Source organism: Lytechinus pictus, chromosome 2 (assembly GCF_037042905.1).
Source record: "Lytechinus pictus isolate F3 Inbred chromosome 2, Lp3.0, whole genome shotgun sequence".
Classification (NCBI taxonomy): domain Eukaryota; kingdom Metazoa; phylum Echinodermata; class Echinoidea; order Temnopleuroida; family Toxopneustidae; genus Lytechinus; species Lytechinus pictus.
In genome coordinates this window covers 9,839,696-9,865,458 of record NC_087246.1, presented here as the reverse complement: position 1 = coordinate 9,865,458, position 25,763 = coordinate 9,839,696, and the positions used below count along the sequence as shown (strand labels likewise).

The following is a 25,763-nucleotide window of genomic DNA, read 5'->3' as shown; positions in this document are numbered from 1 at the left end:
TGTCTTGTAAATCAGATTTTATTGTCCCTTACCCGATCATACATTTTCACTCTAAACTTTTGTGATGTAATTACCCATTTGGTTAAATAAATCCCTCCGAAAAATGCCATTTGGTACAATCTCACTGCATTAATTCCATTTCTCAAATGTGCTTTTCACACATTCTGTGTATTGCCAAGTCAAAATAAATATTGCCTCCTAATGGCTGTATTTGTCCATAAAATATACATTGGCCATTACATTTTTGTCTAATAGGGCCTGCAGTTTTTCACTTGATTGCTTGACGAACAGGTCAAATAAAATTATTATAGGATTAAAACCAGACAAGAGGTGGTTGGACCAAATGGCAATGAAATAATCCCAAACCATGTAACAAAGTACACTATAGTAATTCAAAATAATTGATATACATGTATGAGAATATCATGGTCCTACAATGAGAAAATAAACATTATTTGGTAAAGAAAGAGAAAGCTTTTCGTATTCACCATTCAAATTTTAATGAAATATAATTGTGTTTCTAAAAAAAATTGGCTGTTTAAGCCAAATACTGAATAAAAAACGAAGTTCCATACATCCTAAACATTAGTATTGTACTAATCTACATTAAACAAATATAAGATTGAAAGTTTTGCCTTTAATAAGCAAATGAAAAACAAAAATGATTTCATTCTTTGATTTCATTATTAACATTATTGCCTTTTCCTGAAAAAAAGATTTGTTTAAAATAAAAAGTACTAAAGCATATATCATTTTTTCTAATTGAATTGTTCCAAGGTTACAATACTTTTTTTTTTTTTTTTTACAAAAATTGATATACACTACAACTATCCTTATTTAAAGAATTAAATTTGATATAAATTGCGATTTGGTAATTTGATGTGACAAACCGCCCCTTCACAAGATAAGAAAATCGTAATTTGAATGATGATTCCAGTGAAAAATGAGGCTGATGACGATTTTTAGCACGTGTGAAACCTAACTAGAACATGATTAGAATCGCGACTGCTAATCACAATCACCAAATCAAATTCTACTCTGGAAGTGAATTCCATTTAAATTTCACTCAAATTACGGTACGAATTTAGCGTGTGAAAAGCTTGACTTCCCGAACATCTATTGGGGCGGAGCTATGCCCTTATAAGGGACAAGTCCACCCCAACAAAAAGTTGATTTGAATAAAAAGAGAACAAAATTCAACAAGCATAACACTGAAAAATTCATCAAAATCGGATGTGAAATAAGAAAGTTATGACATTTTAAAGTTTCGCTTAATTTCACAAACGGTTATATTCACATCCTTGTCGGTATGCAAATGAGACTGATGACATCACTCACTCACTATTTCTTTTATATTTTATTATATGATATTTGAAATATTCCAATATTCTCCCTGCTGCCCTGTGAAACAACGATTAATTCCTCCCTGAACATATGGCATTAGCATTGTATAATACTATATGGTTCAATCAAGTTGGTCCTTTGTAAAATCTTCTAAAAATGAAATATTGTATAATTCAAACAATAAAAAACAAAAGAAACAGTGAGTGACATCATCGACTGTCTCTCATTTACATGTCATTGAGTTGTGCATATCACTGCTTTGTGAAAAAATAATCGAAACTTTAGAATGTCTTAACTTTCTTATTTTACATCCGATTTTGATGAAATTTTCAGCATAATGCTTGTTTGATTTGTCTCTATTTATTCATATCAACATTTTGCTGGGGTGGACTTGAGCTTTAAGCACTTACGTAGATAATACAACTGTCATGCACTCATCGTAGTTTGTATTTGCGATGCAGTGCTTTTATTGACAAGTCACCAAGGGCACATACCGCCTTCGCTCGGGAATTGAATTCAAATCACAGGTTCCGAGTGAGAGTGTGAAATATATTCAATTAGGTGTCACTCTCCATCAAGCTACATGTAAAGCAAGTTGCCTTAGTCTGGAGGCAAGATGACAGATCCATTATTGAGGCAAACTATGATTTAAACAGATCTTGGATGGGCAAGTTTTCCTTGAAATGTCAAATACTAACCTATTTTACTTATTACACTTACTGTAGATGTAGAAACTGCTTCATAGATAATACAAGGCATAATGCATAAGCACACACAACTAGAGCCAAGAAGCAGAAAACTGACCCCCCCCCCCCCAGTCAAGACTAGTATGATATCACTTTTTATCATGGACAATATCAGGCACTTATCAAGATTACCTTGTGAAATATGCAATTGACACTATTTATATATATAACATAAGCATTATGCATCGATCGTTTCTATCCAAGCCAATCATGATTTTTTAAACAATAATTAAGAGTGTAGTAAACTGGCTCCTATCAGATAATGTCTGTTCTAGATACTCCAAAAACTAAATCTGGTAATGTATTGCGATATTATCTGGAAATTATTTCTCTCATGTTTTTTTATTTAATTTCTGGCTTCCAAGGTGGCAATGCGCTTCTCTAGTTTCTCGACTGTTGCCTTCAGTCCGACGACCTCTGCAACTAGATTCTTGACCTCTGCAACTAGATCCTTGATCTCCTGGTTCTGGCTCTATAGGTAACAGGGATGAAAGAACATGCACAGGGGATAGAGGGAGAGAAAGAGAGAGGATTGCAAGTAAAGTGGAAATTATGAACAGTATTTAAAAACAAGTGGAATGCCTCTGGCGGTCTCACCTGCATCACGCGATTCAATATAGCAGCAGTGCTGACTTTGAAAACTACTATAAAATAATTATTCACAAAAATACCATTCATATGATGACACAATACTACGTTCATTGACATTTGACCTTTATCATGCGACCTAAAACTTGTCAGTGATACTTGATTACCCCTATATCCACATTTTATACACTCTGAAAGTTATGACAGCAATCTAATAATTATCTCTAAAATGGCCAAAGTTCAATGTCCTTAACTGACCTTTGACCTTGGTCATGTGACCTGAAAATTCGCACAGGATGTTCATTGATACTTGATTACACTTATGTCCAGGTTTTATGAACTAGACCAATAAACCTTCAAAGTTATGATGGTAATTCAACAAATACCCCCAACTTGGCCAAAGTTCATTGACCGTACATGACCTTTGACCTTGATCATGTGACCTGAAACTCACACAGGATGTTCAGTGATACTTGATTACTCTTATGTCCAAGTTTCATGAATCAGATTCATAAACTGTCAAAGTTATGATGGTAATTCAACAGATACCCCCAATTTGGCCAAAGTTCATTGACCCTAAATGACCTTTGACCTTGGTCATGTGACGTGAAACTCAAGCAGGATGTTTAGTAATACTTGATTAACCTTATGGCCAAGTTTCATGAACTAGGTTCATATGCTTTCTAAGTTATGCTGTCATTTCAAAAACTTAACCTTCGGTTAAGATTTGATGTTGACGCCGCCGCCGCCGTCGGAAAAGCGGCGCCTATAGTCTCACTCTGCTATGCAGGTGAGACAAACATGTGAAGAAAAATGAGAATGACAAATTAATACTGACTGCAGCATAACATGCAGGTCTTCTAAGTAGGGGAAGGCGGGGTAAGTTGAGCATAGGGGCAAGTTGAGCCACCACCCCCAAGCTAATAATGAATGAGTCAGACATTGTGGTGGTGTCATGTATTGATGACCCATTGCATAACCCTTAACCCCACCACTTTGTTTTCAACTTTGAAACAAAATGTACTTTTTTAGAGGGAAAAATACAAATTTCAGCCAAAAAAGTAAAAAAGGGTGTGAAATAGATAAGTGCTTTTTACCCACACACGTCTTTAAATATATTATAGAAATAAGAACAATATTGTTAGTCCAGGTACGTATGGATTCTCATTCTTGTCAAAGTCTTTTACATGATGAATGCATAAGAAATGTGTGGATGTGAAAATATCGCAATAAGTTCGGACTGGGGTAATTTAAGCCAAATCAACATGGGGCAAGTTGAGCCATGGTAATTCTTATGGTGATGTATAATAAAATTAAAAAACGTAAAAAGCCATTGATATGCAGGCAGAAAGGAGCAAATTCACATGACAGTTCTTTTACTTTTAGAAGATGTTAGTATTTATACAGAATTAGCAAGTGAAAAGACTTTAAATGAAAAATTGACATCCTGGTTCTTCCCGCATACATTTTGTACATAGTTTTTGTGGCTCAACTTACTTCAGACGGTGGCACAACTTACCCCACAGATGGGGCAAATTGAGCCATTTGACATCGTTTTTTTCAAAGGTCACGGTGACTTTCAGTGTGGGGGTAGAAAGTTATATATAGGTGAAAAATATTTCCCAAGAATTTAATTTGAAGGCAAGGTACTTATTTCTACAATATTACTAGTCATATCAATTCTAACATGCAAAATGCAAAAAGTGTCACAACTTACCCCGCCTTCCCCTACATCTACAATCCAAGCTTGATTGAAAAGTGATTTACGGTTGCGCAGCTAGTGCGCACGATCATAAGAGAGTCTTGCACGTAAACCTTAACGTTGACCTGAACTTGACCTTTGACCTTACCATGTGACCTCCGACTGCAGAAAAACATGCAGGTCTCTTAAGTACCTGTACAACACAAGTTTGGGTGAAAAGTAACTTACTAGCTGTTGCAGAGTTATGTGTCATAAGAGAGTCTTGCACGTGAACTTTAATGTTGACCTCAAAATGACCCTTGACTGCACAATATTACATGCAGGTCTCCTAAGTACATCTACAACCCAAGTTTGGGTGAACGTGACTTACGGTTGCGGAGTTATATGTCATTAGAGAGTCTTGCACGTAAACTTTTACGTTGACCTGAGCGTAAGCTTTAATGTTGATCTCAAAATGACCTTTGACTTTACCATGTGATCTGCGACTACACCATAACATAGGGGGAAGTGGGGTAATGACGAACACCTTTCTGATCAGAGCGATAACAAGAATCAAAGTGAGCCTTATTCCAAAACTAGTACATAATTAGATAAAAACACACCATATATTGACTGTAACAACGTCTTTATTCAACATCAAGCATTCCTTTAGAATTTATAGTACAAAACGCAGATTTTCGGGATTACCCCGCACTTCCGGGCCACAGGGTAATCGCGAACGCCATTCGTGGAAACATAAACAAGTAAAGATATGTAATTTGGATTCTTTTCGATTATTCTTTAATCGGAAGAGACAAGTCAACAGATCCCTGCATGGGAAGTCAGACAACATTCTGTGTTACGGCTATTATGACAGCAGAACCTCACCTCTCCTAGGAGATAATGAGATGTTTGGGATTACCCCGCGTTCGGGATTACCCCACTCTTCATTCTTCAATGAAGGAAACGTAAAAAAAAGCGAAAATCTGTCATATGCATTTTCCCGATTTTTCTTTAATCGGAAGAGACCAGTCAACAGATCGTGCATAGGAAGTCAGACAACATTCTGTGTTACGGATATTATGCCGTGACAGCAGAAGCTCACCTCTCCCATAAATATTAAGGTGTTCGGGATTACCCCGCGTTCGGGATTACCCCACTCTCCCTACAGGTCCCCTAAGTGCATCTACAATCCAAGTTTGGTTGAAAAGTGACCTATTATTGCAAAGTTGTGTCATAATAGCGAGTTTTCGCAAACCTCAGGGACGCATCATTAGCAGGGGCGGATCCAGCTTTCTCCAATAGGGGGGCCGAAAAATATTTTCATCAACATTTTTCTCGATTGGCCGCTATCATCTGATTTTTTGTTGGCTTTTCAGGGGGTAGTCCTAACTAAAGACTGAAGTTTTTAGTATATGTTAGTTTTTATTGTTATAAACAAGTTAAGGTATCTCATGTGGTCTTGATATATAATGCTAGCGCGAGGCGCGAGCGAAAATTCTTTGATATTTGATGTCCTTAGAATTGAAGATTCTGAGCAGTTTTTATATTCATGAACAACTAAACAATGCGAGCGCGAAGCGCGAGCCGAAATTTTATTATAGTAACGTGAAAAGGGACTCAATTAGTGATTAGTGATTAATGAAGAGGATACAAGTATCACCAATTTAATAATGAGAGTGCGAAGCGCGAGCTCAAAATTTTTGATATTCCGACCTGAAAATTGAACAGTCTAAGCGCGTTTTTATTTAAATAAAGAACAGGCTGTGTGTCTCAAACAATTAAATGCGAGCGCGAAGCACGAGCTTAATTTTTTGATATACTTACATGATAAAGGAGCATTTTGACAAATTTTGGTAAAAACTTTCAAAGAGGATAGGTATCTCACAAATCAAACAATGCGAGCGCGCAGCGCGAGCTGAAAATTTTGATATACATTAACAATTTGTGTCAATCAAACATAATAATGAAAGCTTGATGTGCGAGCTAGAATACTGTGTGCAAATTGATTTTAGAACTGGTTATATTAAGTGTCATTTAATCCTCTTGAATGGGATTCATTACACAGGCAATGCGAGCGCGAAACGCGAGCACAAATGATTATATAAAGTCTATTTTTCAATTCTTCCCCTCACCTTTTTCTTGTTTCCTTTCGGGGTCGGGTCGGCCGTTTTTCGTAGTTTCTATCAAGTTAAAAAGTATACTTTTTTCTGCAGGTTGACAAAAAATAGGGGGGGCCGGGGCCGGCTCGGCCCCCTCCTGGATCCGCGCCTGATTAGGGTCTGGTAACATAAAAGTTAACCATTAATCATACACTCGATTTTTAAGATTGATTGTACATTATAGTCAATAGAATCAAACGTACTGGAAATTGTTCTACAATCATAGCTAAGTTTTGTGTTACAGGCCCTATAGATCTGTATCGGCCGCACAGAAACGCTGTTAGCGTAACATTGCGCTAACATGCACTGCGCTAACAGAGGGCCCTGTTACAATGGCTTATTATAAACACTCGCGTTCGCGTCGCGTTCGAAATCACTCTGGTTTTTTATTTTTGGCTATTTTTTATTATTCGGTGCGATTTTTTTCTAACGGTGTCTTCAATGTGACAAACACGCTGGGAAAATAAAATGAAATTGAAATTCGAGTTTCGTTTTAAGCCGGCAAGTGCCTTAAATAAAATGTACTTGACTACTGTTTTAATATAACAAACAAGCAAATCAGCCATGTGGCTCAACTAACTTAAAATAGATCCGGACTTCTACTGTGTCTTATACGAGGACTCCGAGTCGGAACTTGCCATATCTGCCACATCGATATTACATCGTATCATTCCCATATGCGGACATGCCTGCATGCAATGGCCCCAAGGCGGGACCCGGCCGCGGTCGGACACGACGTGCATCGGTAGCATGGAGCAAGCTAACGTGAGTCGATCGAGCCGAGGTAGATCCAACGTATGTTATACAGTGCCAGTTAGTCCGCAGCCCGGCTGAAAGTATTTTATTCAGTGGTATGCATAGCCAGCCATCCGTGATTTAATGCATATAATTATATTAATATTCGCTATTTGTGTTGAACAACACCTCAGAATTTAGCGAAAATATGATGAAATAAAATCCAGTTTTTCCCTGCATTAATTTATGAAAGAGCAAAAAATATTGAAAGCGAAAAGCACAATCCAAATCCTTGTCCAAAGACCACAGGCCACACGCGTATTACACATCCATTATTTTTACTGAGCGCAATGAATTGAATCGTATTGTGACGTCACCTCCTAAAGCCGTGGAAAAATAGCGAATAGCCATGAGTGCGATGGTGCGAGAACTCGCGTGAGGTGAATGAAAGATGCTCTATTCAACGAGGCCTAGTTGAATAGATAAAGTATCTCTTTCTTTCACCGAATGCGAAATCTCGCACCATTGCACGAATAAGAATAAAGCAATATTGACTTGCCTCGGAGCGATAGGACATTATATCTCCCAAACTATATTTATATCACCCGAGTCGTAATTAAAGCATGGACACTGCAAGTGAAACCATATATTTGTAAATTTTATAAACATTGAAGACAAGTGCTTTAAAAGCCCCCCCCCCCCATCTGCCTGTAAATAAAAGTAAATGGATGTGGCATAATTATGTCATTCACATAAATTTATTAAAAAATAAAGAAAATTGAATTTTTCGAGAGAGACTTACATTAGAATTGTGAGAACTCGTAGCACTAGTTGCTGGGGTTGTCGATTTCAATCCGCCCTTTTTTAGGCCACGAAGGCCGCCTCCCCTGCTTGAGGTAGAGCTTTCCTTTTCTTTGAAAAATTGGTGCATGGACATGTACTTCGGTGTGCCATCTTTACCTTCAAGCCACTCACAGGCTTGAACTGCATATTCATTGGCTAAAGTATCAGGGTAGATGTCTTCTTGGTACAGTTCACTCTGTCATAAAATCATAAAAATTATACATGTTGCTATTAAATCTTCCACAAACATGTGCCCGGTTTTTATCTTTTGCATGCCTAAAATCTTTACAATCAAAATAACACTGTGTGATGTTGTAGATTTCTGTTCATTTTGTGCAATTTTCATAAAAATTTCCAATGTTTTGCTTCTTTGAATCCTGTTATACGAACCCCTTTCTGATCGGGGACATCCCAATAGTCCAATAATCCCCAGTTGTACCCGGGAGTTGTACCAAAAAATTGACAGCAAAGTTGCTGTCCAGCAAGCACCCACCAGTCACTTACCTTCCTTGGAACAATCATGGAGACAGGCTCAATAGTATCCCGAGTCACTCTATACATCCTAGCAATCTCACAGGCATTAACGTTTAATCCTCTCTTGGGCATGTATCCCATCCCTCTATGAGCAGTTTTGGACAGGTAGTTGTCGAGGTAATGAAAGTAAGGCTGCTCATCAGTCACCTCAAAGTACTTGATCACACAATCTCCCTAAAAGCAGATAAATATTGGATTAATGGAGGATTATTTACCTGACTGCTTCAAAAAGCATAAATAAACATTTATATGTTAAGCACGACTGGAGCAAAATCTTGGGTGCTAAATCAGATTTTAAATACAACAATTTGTATAATATTTAAATTAGTTGATGTTAATATACATCTGAAGTCGTTAACTTTATCAGTCATAAACATATGATTTGGGTGATAAGACATTCAGTCCCACCTTGTTCAAACACAATCCAGATAAATTATGTTGGCAAAGTCATGCATAACTTATTACTTTATCAGAAGAGACCTAATTTCAATGCAGCTGCTCTTTTTTTTTTTTTTTTTTTTTTTTGGGGGGGGGGGAGGGTTGACACAAATCGCACGACCCAAGAGAGCAGAGTAATAAATAAATAGGACACCAATAACACATGGTGTGTGTGTGTGTTTGGGGGATAGGGGACATCGGACTAAACAGAATGTTATATCACAACACCTCTTCCATATTCAGTGTATTCATGGACCTCTCAAAGGCCTTTGACACCATCAATTACCACATTTTGATAAGGAAATTGGATTCCACTACAGTGGTTCGCCAGTTCTTTGGTGCCAAGAAGGCAACAAGTTGTGGTCGATGGTGTCAAATCTAATCTAAGTTATATCCTGTGGAATTCCTTATGGGTCCATGTTAGGCTCGATCCTCCTCTTTTTTTTTCTTTTTTTTTAATATAAATGATATAATTGATTGATCTTCAATTTTACAATTTTTATGAGCTGATGATACCTTTGTTACACTCTCACACAAAAAATTAACGATCTTATCATCAGCAAATAAGGATTGGATAAACTACATAAGTGGTTTGTTTGAATAAACTTAAATTCTGATAAGACCAAGTATATAATTTTTCGAGGAAGAGGCAGGGTAGTTTATTTAAATATTATACAAATCATATTGGTGGAAATATTAACGATAGAGTTGATATCAAATTTGTTAGGTGTCAATGTAAATGAATATATCTCGAAAACCCTATCTCAACTCGATTTGTACAAAATATATCAAGATCTATTGGGGTTCTTTGTAAACTTAGATCTTGTATGCCCCAGACCATTCTAACTATTCTAAACTATATGTTGGAACCCCCCAATCCCTAATCTGGCTATTATGAAATAAAAAGAATTATATATCATACGAAAGAGAGAAGTACAGCCTTTCTTTTGCATATAGTTGCAAGTTGTGATCGGTCAGGCATGAATGAATCATAATATGCAAAAAAGCATATTTTCAGACGTTGATTATTGAAGCGTAGCGTGTAATACTTGATTGATCATGACTTAGTTTATACTTTTTTCCGAGACACGAGATGATATATATGCTTTCATTAAAATTCATATACAATTGCTAATATCTCAGTCAGTATTATGCATATTGCAAACGATTTTAAACAATATATATCTGACTGGTGTTGCCTTTTGTCCAGGGTGTGATGACATTCATGCATGACTGATCACAATTTGCAACTATGTGAAAAACAAAGACTATACTTTTTTGTTTCAGATATAAAATTCATTTGAGTTTATGAAAGCCAGGTTATGAGTTTTGAACTTCAAGCATAGTTTATCAGCTCATTTTATGCTGTTTTTTTTAACTGATAATTTTAACAAATAATTCCTGTATATAATGTATGTTTGTAATGTTGATAATTTGGTGGCCCCTTTTTATAGGCCATGCTTGTTTGTATTGATTTTTTATTTAATGGTTAAACAATACATTAATTTGAATAGTTGAAGAGAACCATGATCACAAACATGCCACTTGCCTTTGCAAAAAAATAAACAATGTCTAAGTCTGGGTCAGCAAAAATATAAAGGGGACCATCGGCAGCTATGTCTAACTGGTCCTGTAGTAAGCATTCAGGTTCACCATGGTCTTTCTAAAAAGTAGAGAAAAGAATAATAAAAAAACCAAAACAAATTTATACCTATATTTTGTTTCCTTCAACCAACATGAAATAATTTCAGAATACTAGTAGGTTAAATATAAGCAATATTTAGTGCAGACTGCAATTATTGGCAGTGCTTAACTGTATAGGAGTGTAAGTAGGAAATATAATTGACCAAAGTATGGTTGGAACTACCCCTTATCGACCACCTAATGTTCTAAGCATCGTATCTGTGAAAATATTTATCAGTTTTACCTAGTTCTCGTCTCATTAATTTTGTGCAGAAAATTAAGCAGATCAGATTCGATCGGCGACTCCGATTCAATTCGCGTATATATCGGCGAACAACGAACACGACGATTTTACATTTGCTCATTTGCACCCTTCTTTTGAAACCGACCACCCGCGATACACTAAGTTTACGGCCGATTCTTGACGCGGTGGCGAAATATTTTGACTCTTTCAAATCAGTTCTATGATGTCAACATGCTTAATGATCGTCTCACTACTTCCACTGCGAGCTCCGGCACGCGATTCGACAATTGACGACGGATATTTTTTCTAAAGCCGTTTCCTATCGTATTCTTGGTACGATCGGCGGGATTCGGATCTAGTCAATACAATTTTGATAAATTCTACTAAATTTTTACCTTTTCCCCTTCTTTTTCTCTCGTAAAATCGATCTTACCGTTCCTATGGACACTGCGCCTACTCTCCCGCGCGTATCGTTTGTAAAACGCAATAATTTTAATGCGCGCAAGGTGGTCGGTTTCAAAAGAGGTGGGGGGGGTATTCTGAAAAGTCTCGTAAGTTTCCACTTAAGTTTCCTCATAAGTTACCCATTTAATGGAGCGCTAATGTACCTCCAAATTCGTATTCTGAAAACTCTATTAGCGCTCAATTAACTCCCTTTAGGCCACGCCCCTACTGAGCCGAATTAGCCAATCAAATGCGCTCTTACAACGTAAAATTTTCTCCCAGCGCGTAGTGTCACTCTCTTCACTTTGCTGGCTTGCAGCGCAGCGCCCGGCTGCTGCAGGTGCACTGCACCACGATATTGATACAAAGAATTTTTGCTGAAAAACAATGCTAAAGCATTTGCATCGGAGATTAGAGGTTTATTATGTTGTTGAAGCTAACTGTTGTCTTTTCCCTTTCTCTCATTGATTGTACCTTTGTGATTTTCTCTTTTTTTTCGAACGCGTTCTGATTTTCACATCCACTTATTTGAATCCATTTGTAGCTTCTTTTTTTTTTTTTTTTTTTTTTTTACAATATTTTATTTGCCTCTGTCTCGGGGTCATGATGGGGGGGGGGGGGTTCTTCTTTAACTTAATTCCTACTTATTTTAAAAATAACATACTTTTCATTTTCATGAGAAATCTTCTTCAACAAAATGCTGATTTGAATAAATGGATTTACAAAATCAAACAAGCATAATTGTTTTAAAAAAGCCGAAATTTTATTGAAATTGGATGTACAAATGTTATGGTATTTAAGATTTTATAGGTGGGGAAAACGATGGCATCGTTTTTCTTTTGTACCAAAGGGGTCAATGCTTATTTTTTCATTGTCGGAAGCAAGGTTTGATTCCCCCTGAACATTGCTGCATCTATTATGATTTGGCAATCTCATTATTGTCAAAATAATGTGCAAAAAAACACTTTATGATGCTAATAATAAAAGAAAATATAGAAAAATAATAGTCATATTTCCCCTATAAGTACACAATTTCTGTTTTCTTTTTCCCTCTTTTCTTATTTCTTTATTACCAAATATAGTCCCCATTCCTTATTTTACTTGTATAAATTGTGAATATTTTTTTAACAAATTTAAGCCTGAAACATATTGTTTAAATGTCCGCCAAGTTTGGACACCTATTATATACCACCTTCTTTCCATTTATGCCATTTTTATACCTTTTTCCTTTATTCTCTTGCTTCCTCCTAATTTTGGTCGCAGTATTAAACCGATTTGATGATATTTATACGAAATGAAAGCCACATTTAGCAAGAGAAAATGAGACTTAATGGACCTCTTATCACCATTATCTTTCTCTACTGGAAAGTCCGCTAATTGAGCGCTAAGAGACTTTTCAGAATACCAAAAGTCTCGTAACTACTCAATTAAGTCTTCGCGCGGTCATAACGCGTACTGCTGCAAGTGCGCGCAACGCAACCCTGCCAAATAAGGAAAGAGGCACTTAAGTGACTTTTCAGAATACCAAAATGCAAATTGAGCGCTAATTGACCGCTAATTGAGCTTTCAGAATACCGCCCCAGAATAGGTTTACCGTTTACAGTCTGTTTCACCAAAAGGCTCATCAGCAAACTAAACTGCAAATAAATACAAGGTAATGTTAAACAAAGTAGGATATGCATTGAATGCAAGAGGGTAGACCAATGATCACTCAGTATACAATATGAATATATAATTTGAGTTCCATAAGAAACTGTGATCAAACTTTACAAGGGCACTGCGCAAATTCCAGTCTGTCAAAATGAACAATATTCTTACACATGCTAGCTTCAACAGTGTTTACTGAGTACATGTCAATAATTAAGAGATTTGTTTACTCACAGAGGCTATAGCTCATCACATCAATTAGTTTCAGAATCCAAAGTCTCAAAAATGGCAAAAGAAAGACCAATGCAAATGAGCTGGGATTAAAACACTTCCCAGTTTATTTCTCTTAATACGACCAAGAAGTACGCTGTTTTGGTCAGAGCATTTTCTTTCTATACCTCCATGCTCCAACCAAGATAGTACTACTATTATGTCTCTAGCCAGCAGATTCAGGATTATCCGCACAAAATGAATGGATATTCTCTCCACTAAACAGGAATGTATTCCAATTTTCATTTTTATATAGACTTCTTATCTAATCATAGAATTATGCTCTATTGAGGACAGTGGACTTACCAACTGTAATAACTTGTATTCTCTCCTGCTTTCCCTGGTGAAGCCTGTGGACAGTAGTCTGTTACCTCTCAAAAGACTGATGTGCATTTCATGTGAAGAATCATGGCCTGCAAATTCCTGATATATCAGTGTTAAAAACAGTGTGGTATTACATTGATATTGATGTTCACTTCCTGATATTGCATGAAGCTATTGAAGGCTATTCAGAACACTGGCAATTAATATAGAATTAATGAAAGCATTGATAAGCACATCCAAGAAAGAATAACTTTCTTGCAGGCAGAGCATTTACATTATTAGTCAGCTCTATAATGAGAACCAAATGTATCTTTGTATTGTTCTAAACCTTTAGAGTACTGTAATAGAATCATCCTTGAAAATTGATTACGCTTAGGTCCAAGTTTCGTTAAAAAGGGAATTTTTTAAAGTAATAGTGAAATCTTCAATAATCTAACCTATATTAACACATTTTTATATCACACTATCAGACACTTCCAATTTCTTGCATCGGAAAATCGATGTCCATGCCTCACTACTGCTATACATGTATGCAGGAAAGGCAAAAAATTATTGTATAGCAGAAAATATGGGGGGGATCCATCAATGCGTTATCATATGACATATCCAGAATGTTCATTTTCTGCCTTTTAATATGACACCTAAATCAAGGAAAATTATGGGGGAATGATAAATCTCTACTTGCTCAAGTAAATACATCCGTTTCCAAAAAATGAAAAACATTTACAAAGAAGAATTAACTGGACTGCCTAACATAATAGCAAACCACTCTGCTTTGCTACATCAATCAGCTACATGTCACTATACATTTATGATTACTTTGCAACCTTTGTTTGTATCAGTCTCCCAACTGTTTTAACGTGGAATTTCTTTGCAAATGAATCTGAATTTGAATCTGAATCATTAATACGAACTGATGTGTGTTGCTGCCCTCTACGTTCGTTGATTAACCCTTTATAGGGCGAGGGGAGCCCCCTCAACATTTTGCGCAATATTTTTCCCGCGCGAAATTTCTTGAACGCGCCGCTCGCTGACTTCTACATTCGGCTTTTGGCAGTATCGGCTTTTTTACTACGTGTTAACAGAAAGCCGATTCTGCACCGGCAATTTGTGCGCATTTCAATTACTCTACCATTGTGACGTAATTGTAAGCGCACTGATCCAGCGTTGTCTTTATTATGACGTATATTGTTGGTATGCGTATCATTTCAGGTTTTTGCATCGGATCGCGGTTCTGAACCGCGAGCTGTAACAACGTGTAAACGCAATCCGATTCTGCATCGGCATTTGGTTCAGAACCAAATGCCGATTAAGTGTAAACACGGTGCAAATTGCCGGTTCTGAACCGCGAGCCGATGCAAGTTACTCGCGTTTACACGCTATGAAAAAGCCGATGCTGCATCGGCTCGCGGTTCAGAACCGCGAGCCGATTCAAATGCCGATTAAGTGTAAACACGGTATTTAAGTCCTGCGCATGTTTTTAGATCAAATTTGCGCTACCCAGGTATACGCACACGGTTCCGAAATTACCGCGCAACATTTTGTCAGACCCAAAATTGCTCAAAAATGTGATTTTGTGTACAAGTCAATGCAAATTGTGTTTTCAACCAAAAATCATAATGTATGATTTTTACTTTTGGTGGTCTTAATGAATCTATTTTATGAAGTTTCTGGTCTGAAAAGTCCAAAGTTCATTGAATAAACCTATGAATAGAAGAACAACAGGTTGAAAAAACAACGAAATACATAAGAAATATCCGATATCGCAATTTCTATCACATACATTTGGCTAAGAACGCCAAAGATTTTCTACACCAAAAATTAGGATATTTGAAGTTTATTTAGCAATTTACAGGAAAAAGTGTGATTTTGCATACTAATCACGCATAAATTAGCATAATGAATAATTAGCAATTTATATGAAATAAATTAATATACAATTTTGTAGATTGTGTCCTAGACAACATACGTGCCAATTTTTAGCGCGGTCGACCCCCATTCACCAGCCATATGACCTTCCAAACTACCCCAGCCTAGATAAGGTTAAGTCTGTTGTCGGCAGTGTGAGATGCTACATCTTGCAGCAAGAAGGAAAGTGTTCATCTTCAGGCGCGCCGGAACACTTTCAGTTTTAGGGGGGGGGGGGAAATCCCGAAAGGGGGCACAATATTTTTGACAGCGTGAGATACTGAAGCGATCAAGCGGGAGAGGGTGTGGGACCCCCCACGGTAAGGACTTTGTGTAAAAATGGAGTATAAAAGTTGCGTTTCTAAGAGCACTCAAAAATAAATTTCTTGAGAATTAAACATAGAATTCACTACGAAAGACTATACTCATAATTTATGAGAACCTATGAAATCTACGCGCAAAACGATCGCTTCGGAATGTGGTTTTCATGTCTGATCAATTAAATTACGTATTACGCTTATATTGACTCAAAATACCAGAAATTACATTTTTCATGCAATATCCTTTCATAAACATTTATTTGTGTACATTTACATACACGGACGACGCGAGAGAGCACAGTCATCATAAGTTTCAAGTAATTCCTGTCAGAACAAGGAGTGTATTAAGCAGAAGAAGCGTAACAACAGAAACAAACAAAATTCTAATGAATGTCTTTTCAAATTCAAAATGTCATACTGTTCTGACGTGGCAAACGTCGATAAGCACTTAAATCCCCATTCTATGCAAATCATTTCTGACATCAGCATTGGAGATAGTCCCTGATTATCCATGCATGGGCAAAACGTTTCATATTTTGTAACTGTAGGAAAAAGAAATATGACAAGCTTAATTGTCTAACAATTTAAAACTTTTCTGAAAATCATTAAAGTTTAAAACATTACTCGATTTATGTGTTTCCTTTTGCTTGTTTTGTATGGCTGGGAATCACTTTTGGATGACTCCTTCAAAATCTTCTTTTTTCTTTACATATTTTCTGGGGAAAATCCATAACTAGGAAATGATGAATATCAAATTCCTGGAAATATTCACTTGTAAATAATCATGAACTGATTAAAAAACTACCGCAGTTCGTAATGTACATTATGTAATATTATTTAGAACAAAACAATTACATTCCAATATCGGATGTGGTTGACGGTACACCATGTGGAGTTTTCGAAAAAGTGGATCGAGGAAGAAGTGAAATTGATAGGGAAGGAAGTGGACAATTGATAGTCGAGTAATTTTTTGTTTAAATGAGCGTAGTCGTGAAAAAGACAGTAAACCAGAAAAGGTTGAAGAGTTGAAGAGGCTTGAGTAGTTGATAGATGAGTCCTCCTGCTCTGCACTCCATTCGCTGACTCAAGCTAGCATCTTCTCATTTATCCAATAATCCAACTACTCAAGCCTGTTTAACTCTTTGACCTTTTCTGTTTTACAGTCATTTTCAGAACTACACACATTTTCAAGAAATATTACTCTAGGACCTACTCTCAATCTTCCACTTTCTCGCCTATCAATTTTACTTCTTCCTCTATCCATTTAGACTCCACTTGGTGTATACCGTAAACCACATCCGCTACACACCACCATGCACGCCCTCAAACATCATCTAATTATATTCCAGTGTGTTTCTCAAGAATTTGTAGAAGTGTAACACAGCTATTTGTACTCGACTACATACCAGGAAGGGCAAAATAATGAAAATACGACTACGGCTAATATTAAGCTATACGCTACAATAGTATTTGTCCAGGCTTGCAACATGGACATAAATGATTATAATAAAGGCTATAAAATTATTGTATCATACTGATATCTTGTTTTCATTTCGTAATTATCAAAACATAACAATCTATATGGGTGAGCTCACTCTACTCTGTATGATGGGGTGTCCAAACTTCGCGCACTTTTCAAAAATATTCATCAGGCTTAAATTTTTTCACAAAATATTCATAATTCATACAAAACCAATTCAAGAAATAGTAACCACATTGACGGCAAGATCGTAAACTATAAAATCAAGGACGAAAATGTAAAGTAGGTCAAGGGGATTCGCCGGTATCGCGATCTCAAAATTCTATTCCGATCGGCGAATGCGCGCTGTGCTGAAAAACCGTTCAGAAAAAGTGTGACCTAACTTCGCGGACCAAAGTTTTTGTGGACATTTAAACAAAAACTCAAGCTCAAAAAGTGAAATATTTATATCAGATTGATGGCAAAATGCTATAGAATCGGTTAGTACCACATTTAACTAACATTTTTGATGATTTCTGCTTGCAAAATGGTGATATCGTGAGGCTTGTTGAGAATATCAAATTTCTTCAAAACGGGCGCTCACGGTGACAAATTTGCCGATCTTTTGCCAATATTTTCATGAATAATGAACTCATATCCTAAAGAAACTTACACCAAAGGGTGATTTTAGGTCGCTTTTCACGTTGATTACGTCAGATTTTAAGGATATTGGCTAGTTTTTTAGATAATGACCGTCCGCGAAGTTTGGACTCACTGTCATACTAAAAAACAATCGCTCTTCTAAAATGTGTAATGCACACATCGTTTGTCAAAACCACTTGCTTCCCCTCAACGTCCTCCAAGATCCAAACGATCCAGATGATATATAAAACGAAAAAATGAAAGAAAATTAAAAGGCCACTTATAGAAAAAATACAAAATATGCATTGGTGAACCACTTTCAATTTGTCATTCGGTTTTAGTCTGAAATGTATTCATTAAAAGGTTAAACGTTATCACACTGTAATAAGATGGAACAGCGGCTTATCAAAGGTATGTTTCACAGAGGGACATGTTCGTCAAAAGACGCGAGGCTTCCTATGATATGTAATTGCCCCGTCAGGGGCGAAATTTTTTCATTTTTGAAAATGGAAATGACAATTAATTTTTAGGCAGAAAAGTGCCTTCATCGTTTACTCTTGTCCTTAAATAATTTTCAATTTTTCTACTTTTAGGGGGGCACAAAATCTCATTTTGCCCCTCCCCAAAATTTTATTTGGGATGGGAAAGATCCCCCCTGCCCCCGCTTCCGGCGCCCTTGTTCATCTTGTGAAATTAATGAAAAACAAACATAACTTTAAACAGAAACTACCCTCTAAAAAATATCAGGTAAAGTGCTCCATGAGGGTGACTATGTGTCCAACTAACATTGGGCATTTTTATTTATCCAGTGTGATGAAAATTTTGCCCATTCTAAAGCAATTGCTGCTTATTTTGTTACCCTTATACTTGACAATATGCTTCGCGCATTGGGTAAAATACTGCCCCAAATTTGGTGGACACATAATTACCCTCGTGGTGGCAAAAACTTTACCCAATATTTTTTACAGTGTAGTTATGTTTGTCATGTCAAAGGGCAGAAAATAAATCGTCTTTAAATATTGTTTTCATCTTTAAAATTCCGATACAGCCCTACAAGTTTTTTTTTTGTAAGAAACGTACCTTCTATCGAAATTGTTCTGAATCATTCACTAACATGGCGTGGCCTATTTCGAACGACTCGGCACTCCTATTCTTTGATCAGAACGTCACTACCCATGTTTTCACATTTTCATAATCTGTTTTAGATGTACCTGTTCTAACTGGCCAGTCCTTCCATTGTAGATGCGGATCTTCTTGTCTTTGCTGGCGGTAGCAAATTTTTTTCCATCAGGGCTCCAGCATACATCCTGTACATCATCTGGAGTTTTTGTATCCAAAACGATATTTCCATCATCAATATTCCATACACACAATTTCGAATCCATGCCTGGGAACAATAAGAGGGAGATAATTCCATGATCAGTATTATATACATCAAAAAGAAAATTGCCAATTGGTATTGTTACGATACTGCAACAAATAACAATGAAAATTTAGTTTTAAATTTGATTTCCTTTTCTTTTATTACAGGAAAAAGATCATTCACAAACAAAACAAAAATAATATTGATCATACATCTCTTGAAGTGTCAGTTCTGATTTTAATCCAAAGTTATGATTGTCCTGTATTGAATCCAGTAAAATCCAAGTTGGTTGGCGAAGATTCCTTAATTTAAAGTTCACAATGATGGCGGTGATGAAATTGATGTTGAAGCATGATGAATAACAAGAGTCACTGTAATTTATCTTTTACATCAATATAGTTTTTATGCACAGTTTCATCATCAACATTAACATCCATTTGTTTACTTAACTCACACAGGTCATTTTCTAATGATAATTTTATATTTTTTCTCTGTATTGATTTTTCTCGACAATATTTTTGTGTGAATTCCTTTACTTTAATTTAAAAAAATTCCCATTTTACAGCTGGTGGTAAACTTTTTTGAGAGAACGATTGAAAAATATCAATTATTTTGTTTTGATATTCATGAACTTTTAAGATATCAGTGTTAATTTTCCAGTTTCCTGGACCTTTCTTATTTTTAGCGGTACATATTTTAATTGAAATTGCGTTATGATCCTCTCGTATTGCAGGACGAATATTAGAATATAAAGTTTTTTTTTTAATATTTTTTGTTACGAGCCAAAAATCTAACCTTGAAGCTCTTTTTAGATGTCTGTTTCTCCAAGTAAACTGTTTGGTATTAATCTCTTATAATAATAATATTGAGTTTTCATACCTTGTACATCTTTACTCATGTCTAATACACAATTCCAGTCAAAGATCTCCTAGAATTAATTCATAATCTTTAAGTGGTGCATACTTTATATTCAATTGACAATCTAATTTACCAAAAAAAAACTTCTCTCTGCTGTCTTTGAGTTGGAACATATACATTTACTAACATTACATCAATATCATTTACTTTTGCGTGCAATATAAATAATTGCCCATTCATTCGAGTTTTAATAACAATATTTTGTACATTTAGTCTGTCATTAAAGAAAATAGAAACACCTCGAGAGTGATTGCTTCCATGATCGAAAAAGCATGGCCCACGCCATTCGCTTCTTATAATATTTTCAATGTCTGATGACCAATATGTTTCTTGTAAAAATAAAACATCCACTTTTTGGTTCTTGGCCCTCTGAAAGATTTGACTTATTTTTTTGTATAATGTATAAACATGATTGTAAAGGAGCTGGTATTAGGGCTCGAGTAAGATGGATGAAAGAAGGAGAAAGAAGTAACAAATACTTTCTCGGGTTAGAAAGTAATAATGCTAAGAAAAAAGAAATTTCACAAATGAAACGTGAAAAGGATCAGGTAGTTATAAATAAACATGAAGATATTTTAGAAGAGGTTGTAAATTTTTATTCAGAATTATATAGAAAAGAAACGTGTGAAGAAATTGACATTAATTGTATGAAAAATTACGTATCATCTAAAACTGTGCATCAATTAACAAATGAAAGTAAACAGATGTGTGAAGGATTGTTACCATGTAAACGTGCTATATTTGCAATGCAAAAAATAAGGCACCCGGATCAGACGGACTTTCGATTGAATTTTATCAAATGTTTTGGCCTTTGTTAAGTCTGAATGAATGTTAAATGTCAGGAATTATGTCAGATACTCAGCGAAAAGGCTTATCACTTTATTATTCAAAAAAGGTGACTGTAAAGAACTTAAAAAATTAGAGACCAATTACATTGCTGAACTGTGATTACAAAATAATAGCAGCCGTCCTAGCTGCCAGAGTCCATAAGGTTGTTGACGGAATTATTCATGAAAATCAAACTGGGTATATAATGGGACGTCTATCAGCGTGTAATGTAAGGTTAACAAAATATGTTATCGTTTTTTTCAATAAGCATTGTAAAACAGGTGCTATTATGTTTGCAGACTTCACGAAAGCTTTCGAGGTTTTGAATTTAGAATTTTTAAACGTGTGTTTGGAGAAATTCAATTTTGGTGAATGGATTTCAGTTCTTTATAAAGACATTTCATGCTCTGTTTTGGTAAACGGTTGGATTTCAACAAGTTTTGATATTGGAAGAGGTATAAGACAGAGATGTCCATAATCAGCTTTTTTGTTTATCATCGCTGCCGAATTTTTAGCAATTAGTATAAGAGAAAACAAAAAGGTTAAACCTATTGAAATTACAGAACATGACGTTCAACTTAAACTCTTACAATATGCTGACGATACTCTATTTTTTGTTCAAGATGAAAAATCGTTAAGAGAAATATTAAATGAATAAAAAACCTTTGGTAGAATAGCAGGACCAGATTAATAAATAAAACAGCATTGATATGGTTAGGAGATACAAATAAGAAATATGATATTAAAAAATACAATTTATCTTGGACTGTTAATTCTGTAAAATACTTAGGTCATTATATTTATTCTGATAATGACAAATCGCTAAACTTAGAGTGGGAAGAAAAATTCACTATATTGAAAAAGACTCTTGACAGCTGGTCAAAACGAAACTTAACTATTTTTGGTCGGGTAACTGTTCTTAAATGTTTAGCACTTAGTCAAATAATACATTTGAGCATTGTTGATTTCATTCCAACGAAATTCATGAAAAGTTTGGATAATATAGTGTTTAGATTCATTTGGAACAGAAAAGTAGAAAAAATTAAAAGATGTACTTTAACACAAAATTATATTAATGGTGCAATAAACATGACTGATGTACACCATCAAATGCTAAGCTTTCGGTTAAAATGGTTAGGAAGGTTTTTGAATGACAAAACAGAAACATGGAAAAAATGTGTTCATATTGGTTTGACCTCCTAGGAGGTATCTCGTTCCTTTTAAATTGTAATTTCAGTACTAAAACACTGAAAATTATAAACGTAAGGAAAATACCAACTTTTACAAAGAAATATTGGAGGCTTGGGAAACTTTTAGAACTATTACCACATTGAAAGATGTTTGTATGTTTAACCCTAACTGTAATGATATTCGAAATCAAATACTTTGGCATAATGAACATATAATATTTGATAACCAGTCTTTATTTTATAAAGACTGGTATAGAAGTGGTGTAGTTTACTTAACATATTTTATTGGGAGAAATGGTTACATACCAATGGAAAACATTCAGAGAAAGATTGATATAAAAAGAAGTAAGAATACTGTTATTTTCGACTACACAAAACTAAGAAAGGCAATACCAGCAATATGGGTAAAAAGTTTGAGCGATAATAGTGGCATCACCATGATCACTATCAGACCTCATGGTTTTATTGTTCCCCAGGTAATGATTGGAAAAAGTTTGAAATGCATCAGTGATCTGAGTAGTTATACACTGTTCCCCTCAAAAATACTTTCACCAATAAATGCTGTTTACATTGGGAGAACAAACTTGATATTGATGTAAATTGGGCAAATGTATTTAAAATAATCTTATTCAAGTTAGAGAAAATAAATTACGAGAGTTCAATCTTAAGTTATTATATAATCTCTTACCAGTAAGAAGTAACCTGTTTAAATGGAATTTTGCAACAGACGATTTTAGTTCAACATGCAAGGTTAAAGAAGATATTATACATGCTTTTACTGACTGAACTAAACAAATCCTTTTTTAAATATATCAAAATCATTTTGGGAGAAGTTTATAATGTAAAAGTAGAAGTAAACATCAAACAATTGCTTAAAGTTGAAAGTGATAGTAAAACAAATCTCTTTGTAACTATTGCATTTTGGTCAATATAAAAGTTATTTTGGATAGGAACAAAGCAGGAACTGAAAAAGAAGTTTTGTTTTGAAACATGTATTTATAAAATAAATCAAATAAACGGATAGAAATGTACAACATTGCTAGTAAAAAGACCAAAGAAAAAGATGAACTGCCCAAGGGCTTGCTGCGATTTGTGTAGGAACAATTTATGTAACTTAAATATGATTTTGTAATTACTCTAATAATACTTATATGTTTCATAATTTATGATTAATTGTGTAACCTTTTGATTTGAATGTGATTTACTGTATAACCCCTGATTTGGATGTGAATAAATCCTCTAATAGAGGCAAAAAAAAAAGAGTCACTGTAACGAGTTGAAATGTCTGTAAAGACGATGTTCATGATGATTAACAGTCAGTTTCAACAATCGATTGGTTGAAAAGCGTTCATTAAAACAGTTTGATGATCTCGATGAGAACTGAGAATAACTCTCTCTCAAAGTAACTGCAAATAGTTCATTGATGGCATGCAAATAATTCCACAGAAGATAAATGTATTCCAGTTGGAAGTAAACTATGCTCTGACATAAAGTCTGGCGTGAAACTCTGAGTTCTGATCTGATATGATGACTTGTGATGATCTCCTTGAAGAAACTGCCAGATTATATATAAATTATTCACTATTCTGGAAGCTTCTAGTATTGTCTACAAAAAGAACATTCTGCCAATTTCTAGAGCAGTCTAATTTTAGGACATTCTTGAATGACCTCAGTGAAATTAACAATGTAAACAACATAGCTAATCCTATTGTCCATTTCCACCACCACTAGGAGTCTATTGTCTATCTTTGGACATTCCAGAAATAACAAAAATTATTCAGCTTCTTAATCATTCTATGCTATGAATATCCTTAAAGAGATATAACTAAATAAATGAATGAATTCTTATATATAACAGTATAAATGCAAGTCTATGACGTTGGGGACGGTGTGGGTAGGATCAAACAAAACTCGAGAAAACCAGGTCCGTGGTACATTATAATCTTATAAAATGAAGTGGGGTGTATAACAACCGACTTAGTTCAGGGATGCAATAGGGCATCCAGTATATAGCCCACTTTAATTATATGGGCGATTCCATTTTCCAAAATCGTTTCTTGGCTCTATTTGAAATCTAGATCAAAATTTTAGATTAAAGCTCATATCGCGTTATTTGACCAGTGAGATACTTATTCGTTTTATGGTACAATCCTTAATTTTATTTTCATTTGGTCATTATACCTGCCTATTGAGTGCGCTTCGCACGCCCATTTAGTGACTAAAATTTGTTGTTGGTACCCCCCCCCCCCATGCCGCGACCGATGTACGCCACTGTATGTATGTATGTGTGTGTATTTTTTTTTTATATAAATCACCTTTTATCCATAAAAAAGGGAATCAATTACAATAATGGACCCAGGTTACCAGTTCTAAACGAACGTAATACAGGGCAACATAAATTGAATACAGTAAAGATATACATAAACAAACATAAAACAAAATATAATAATTATTTACATATCAAACGCGTCAATTCAATTCATAGCAAAATTTATACTTAAAGTGGTGAGAAGGTGGAAGGAGGGGATGTGCTATCCCGTGGTTTAACTTAGGTTGTTCTTATTTTAAAATGAGGTCATCGTACTAACATATGGAATTACAAAAATATATAAATTATGCAATCATGAATATATGAACAGATAAAGTGTAAATTCACATAGGTAGGCCTAAATCTTGAGTTTATATTTTGTATATGTAACAGGTGTGATATATTAAATTATATGATATATTACAATATGGCATACATAAATGAAACAAGAATGGTTGGAATGGGGAAAAATGAGGAAGCAAGGGCTGATGGAAAAGAAATGGTGTGGAATAGGTTGGGAAGAAGAGAAGAAATAGGAAAAGGGGAGAAGGGAATATAGATAAAGAGGTAGAGAGGGGGTGAAGTATAAGGGGAAAGGAATCAGCCCTTACGCCATAATAATCTGAACAGCATGATATTGACGGAAAAATTAGCAAATAATTATCTTTAGATGTACAACAATCATATTGGGGAAATTCAAAATGAGAGTCAGTGAAGAAGTGTCATGTCGGTCCACTGTGGTTCACTCTTTGCATTGTAGATCACGTATGAACCAATTAGTGCTAGTTTACTCATTGTAAGGATAACATCTTTGTATTTCCTTGAACCGACGTGGTGTAGAATTGTCTTAATTTGCTGTTTATTGTCTCTGGTAACCACCCCTCTACTTCCGACTTCAAAACATATCAGATGCGACTCATAATTCTTAGATATGATGTCCCTATTCAGCTGAACGTACCTCACCTCCTTACGTTCTCTCGCCTTACGAATATTAGGTTCAAAAGGAACTGTCAACTCAATGAGTACAATCTTTGGAGGGGTAGATTCTGGGAAAAGGAGAGTTATATCTGGTTTCTCTGTGGTGACTATGACATTAGAAGGGATTGTACCACCATTAATTCTCATCCCTGGGAGGTCAGCATAC

At 35.4% G+C, this 25,763-nt stretch overlaps 1 protein-coding gene across 1 annotated transcript; it reads right to left on the bottom strand.

Annotated features, from left to right (window-relative positions):
* LOC129253571 (coronin-1C-A-like) lies at positions 1 to 20,273 on the bottom strand. Its single transcript, XM_064106145.1, has 7 exons — positions 20,255 to 20,273; positions 19,224 to 19,399; positions 13,666 to 13,782; positions 10,621 to 10,734; positions 8,604 to 8,807; positions 8,059 to 8,295; positions 1 to 2,562 (listed from the first exon to the last, which is right to left on the bottom strand). Exons 1-7 carry the CDS (start codon positions 20,271 to 20,273, stop codon positions 2,437 to 2,439), a joined length of 993 nt encoding a protein of 330 aa, XP_063962215.1. The 3' UTR covers positions 1 to 2,436.
* Positions 20,274 to 25,763: the final 5,490 nt, after the last annotated feature.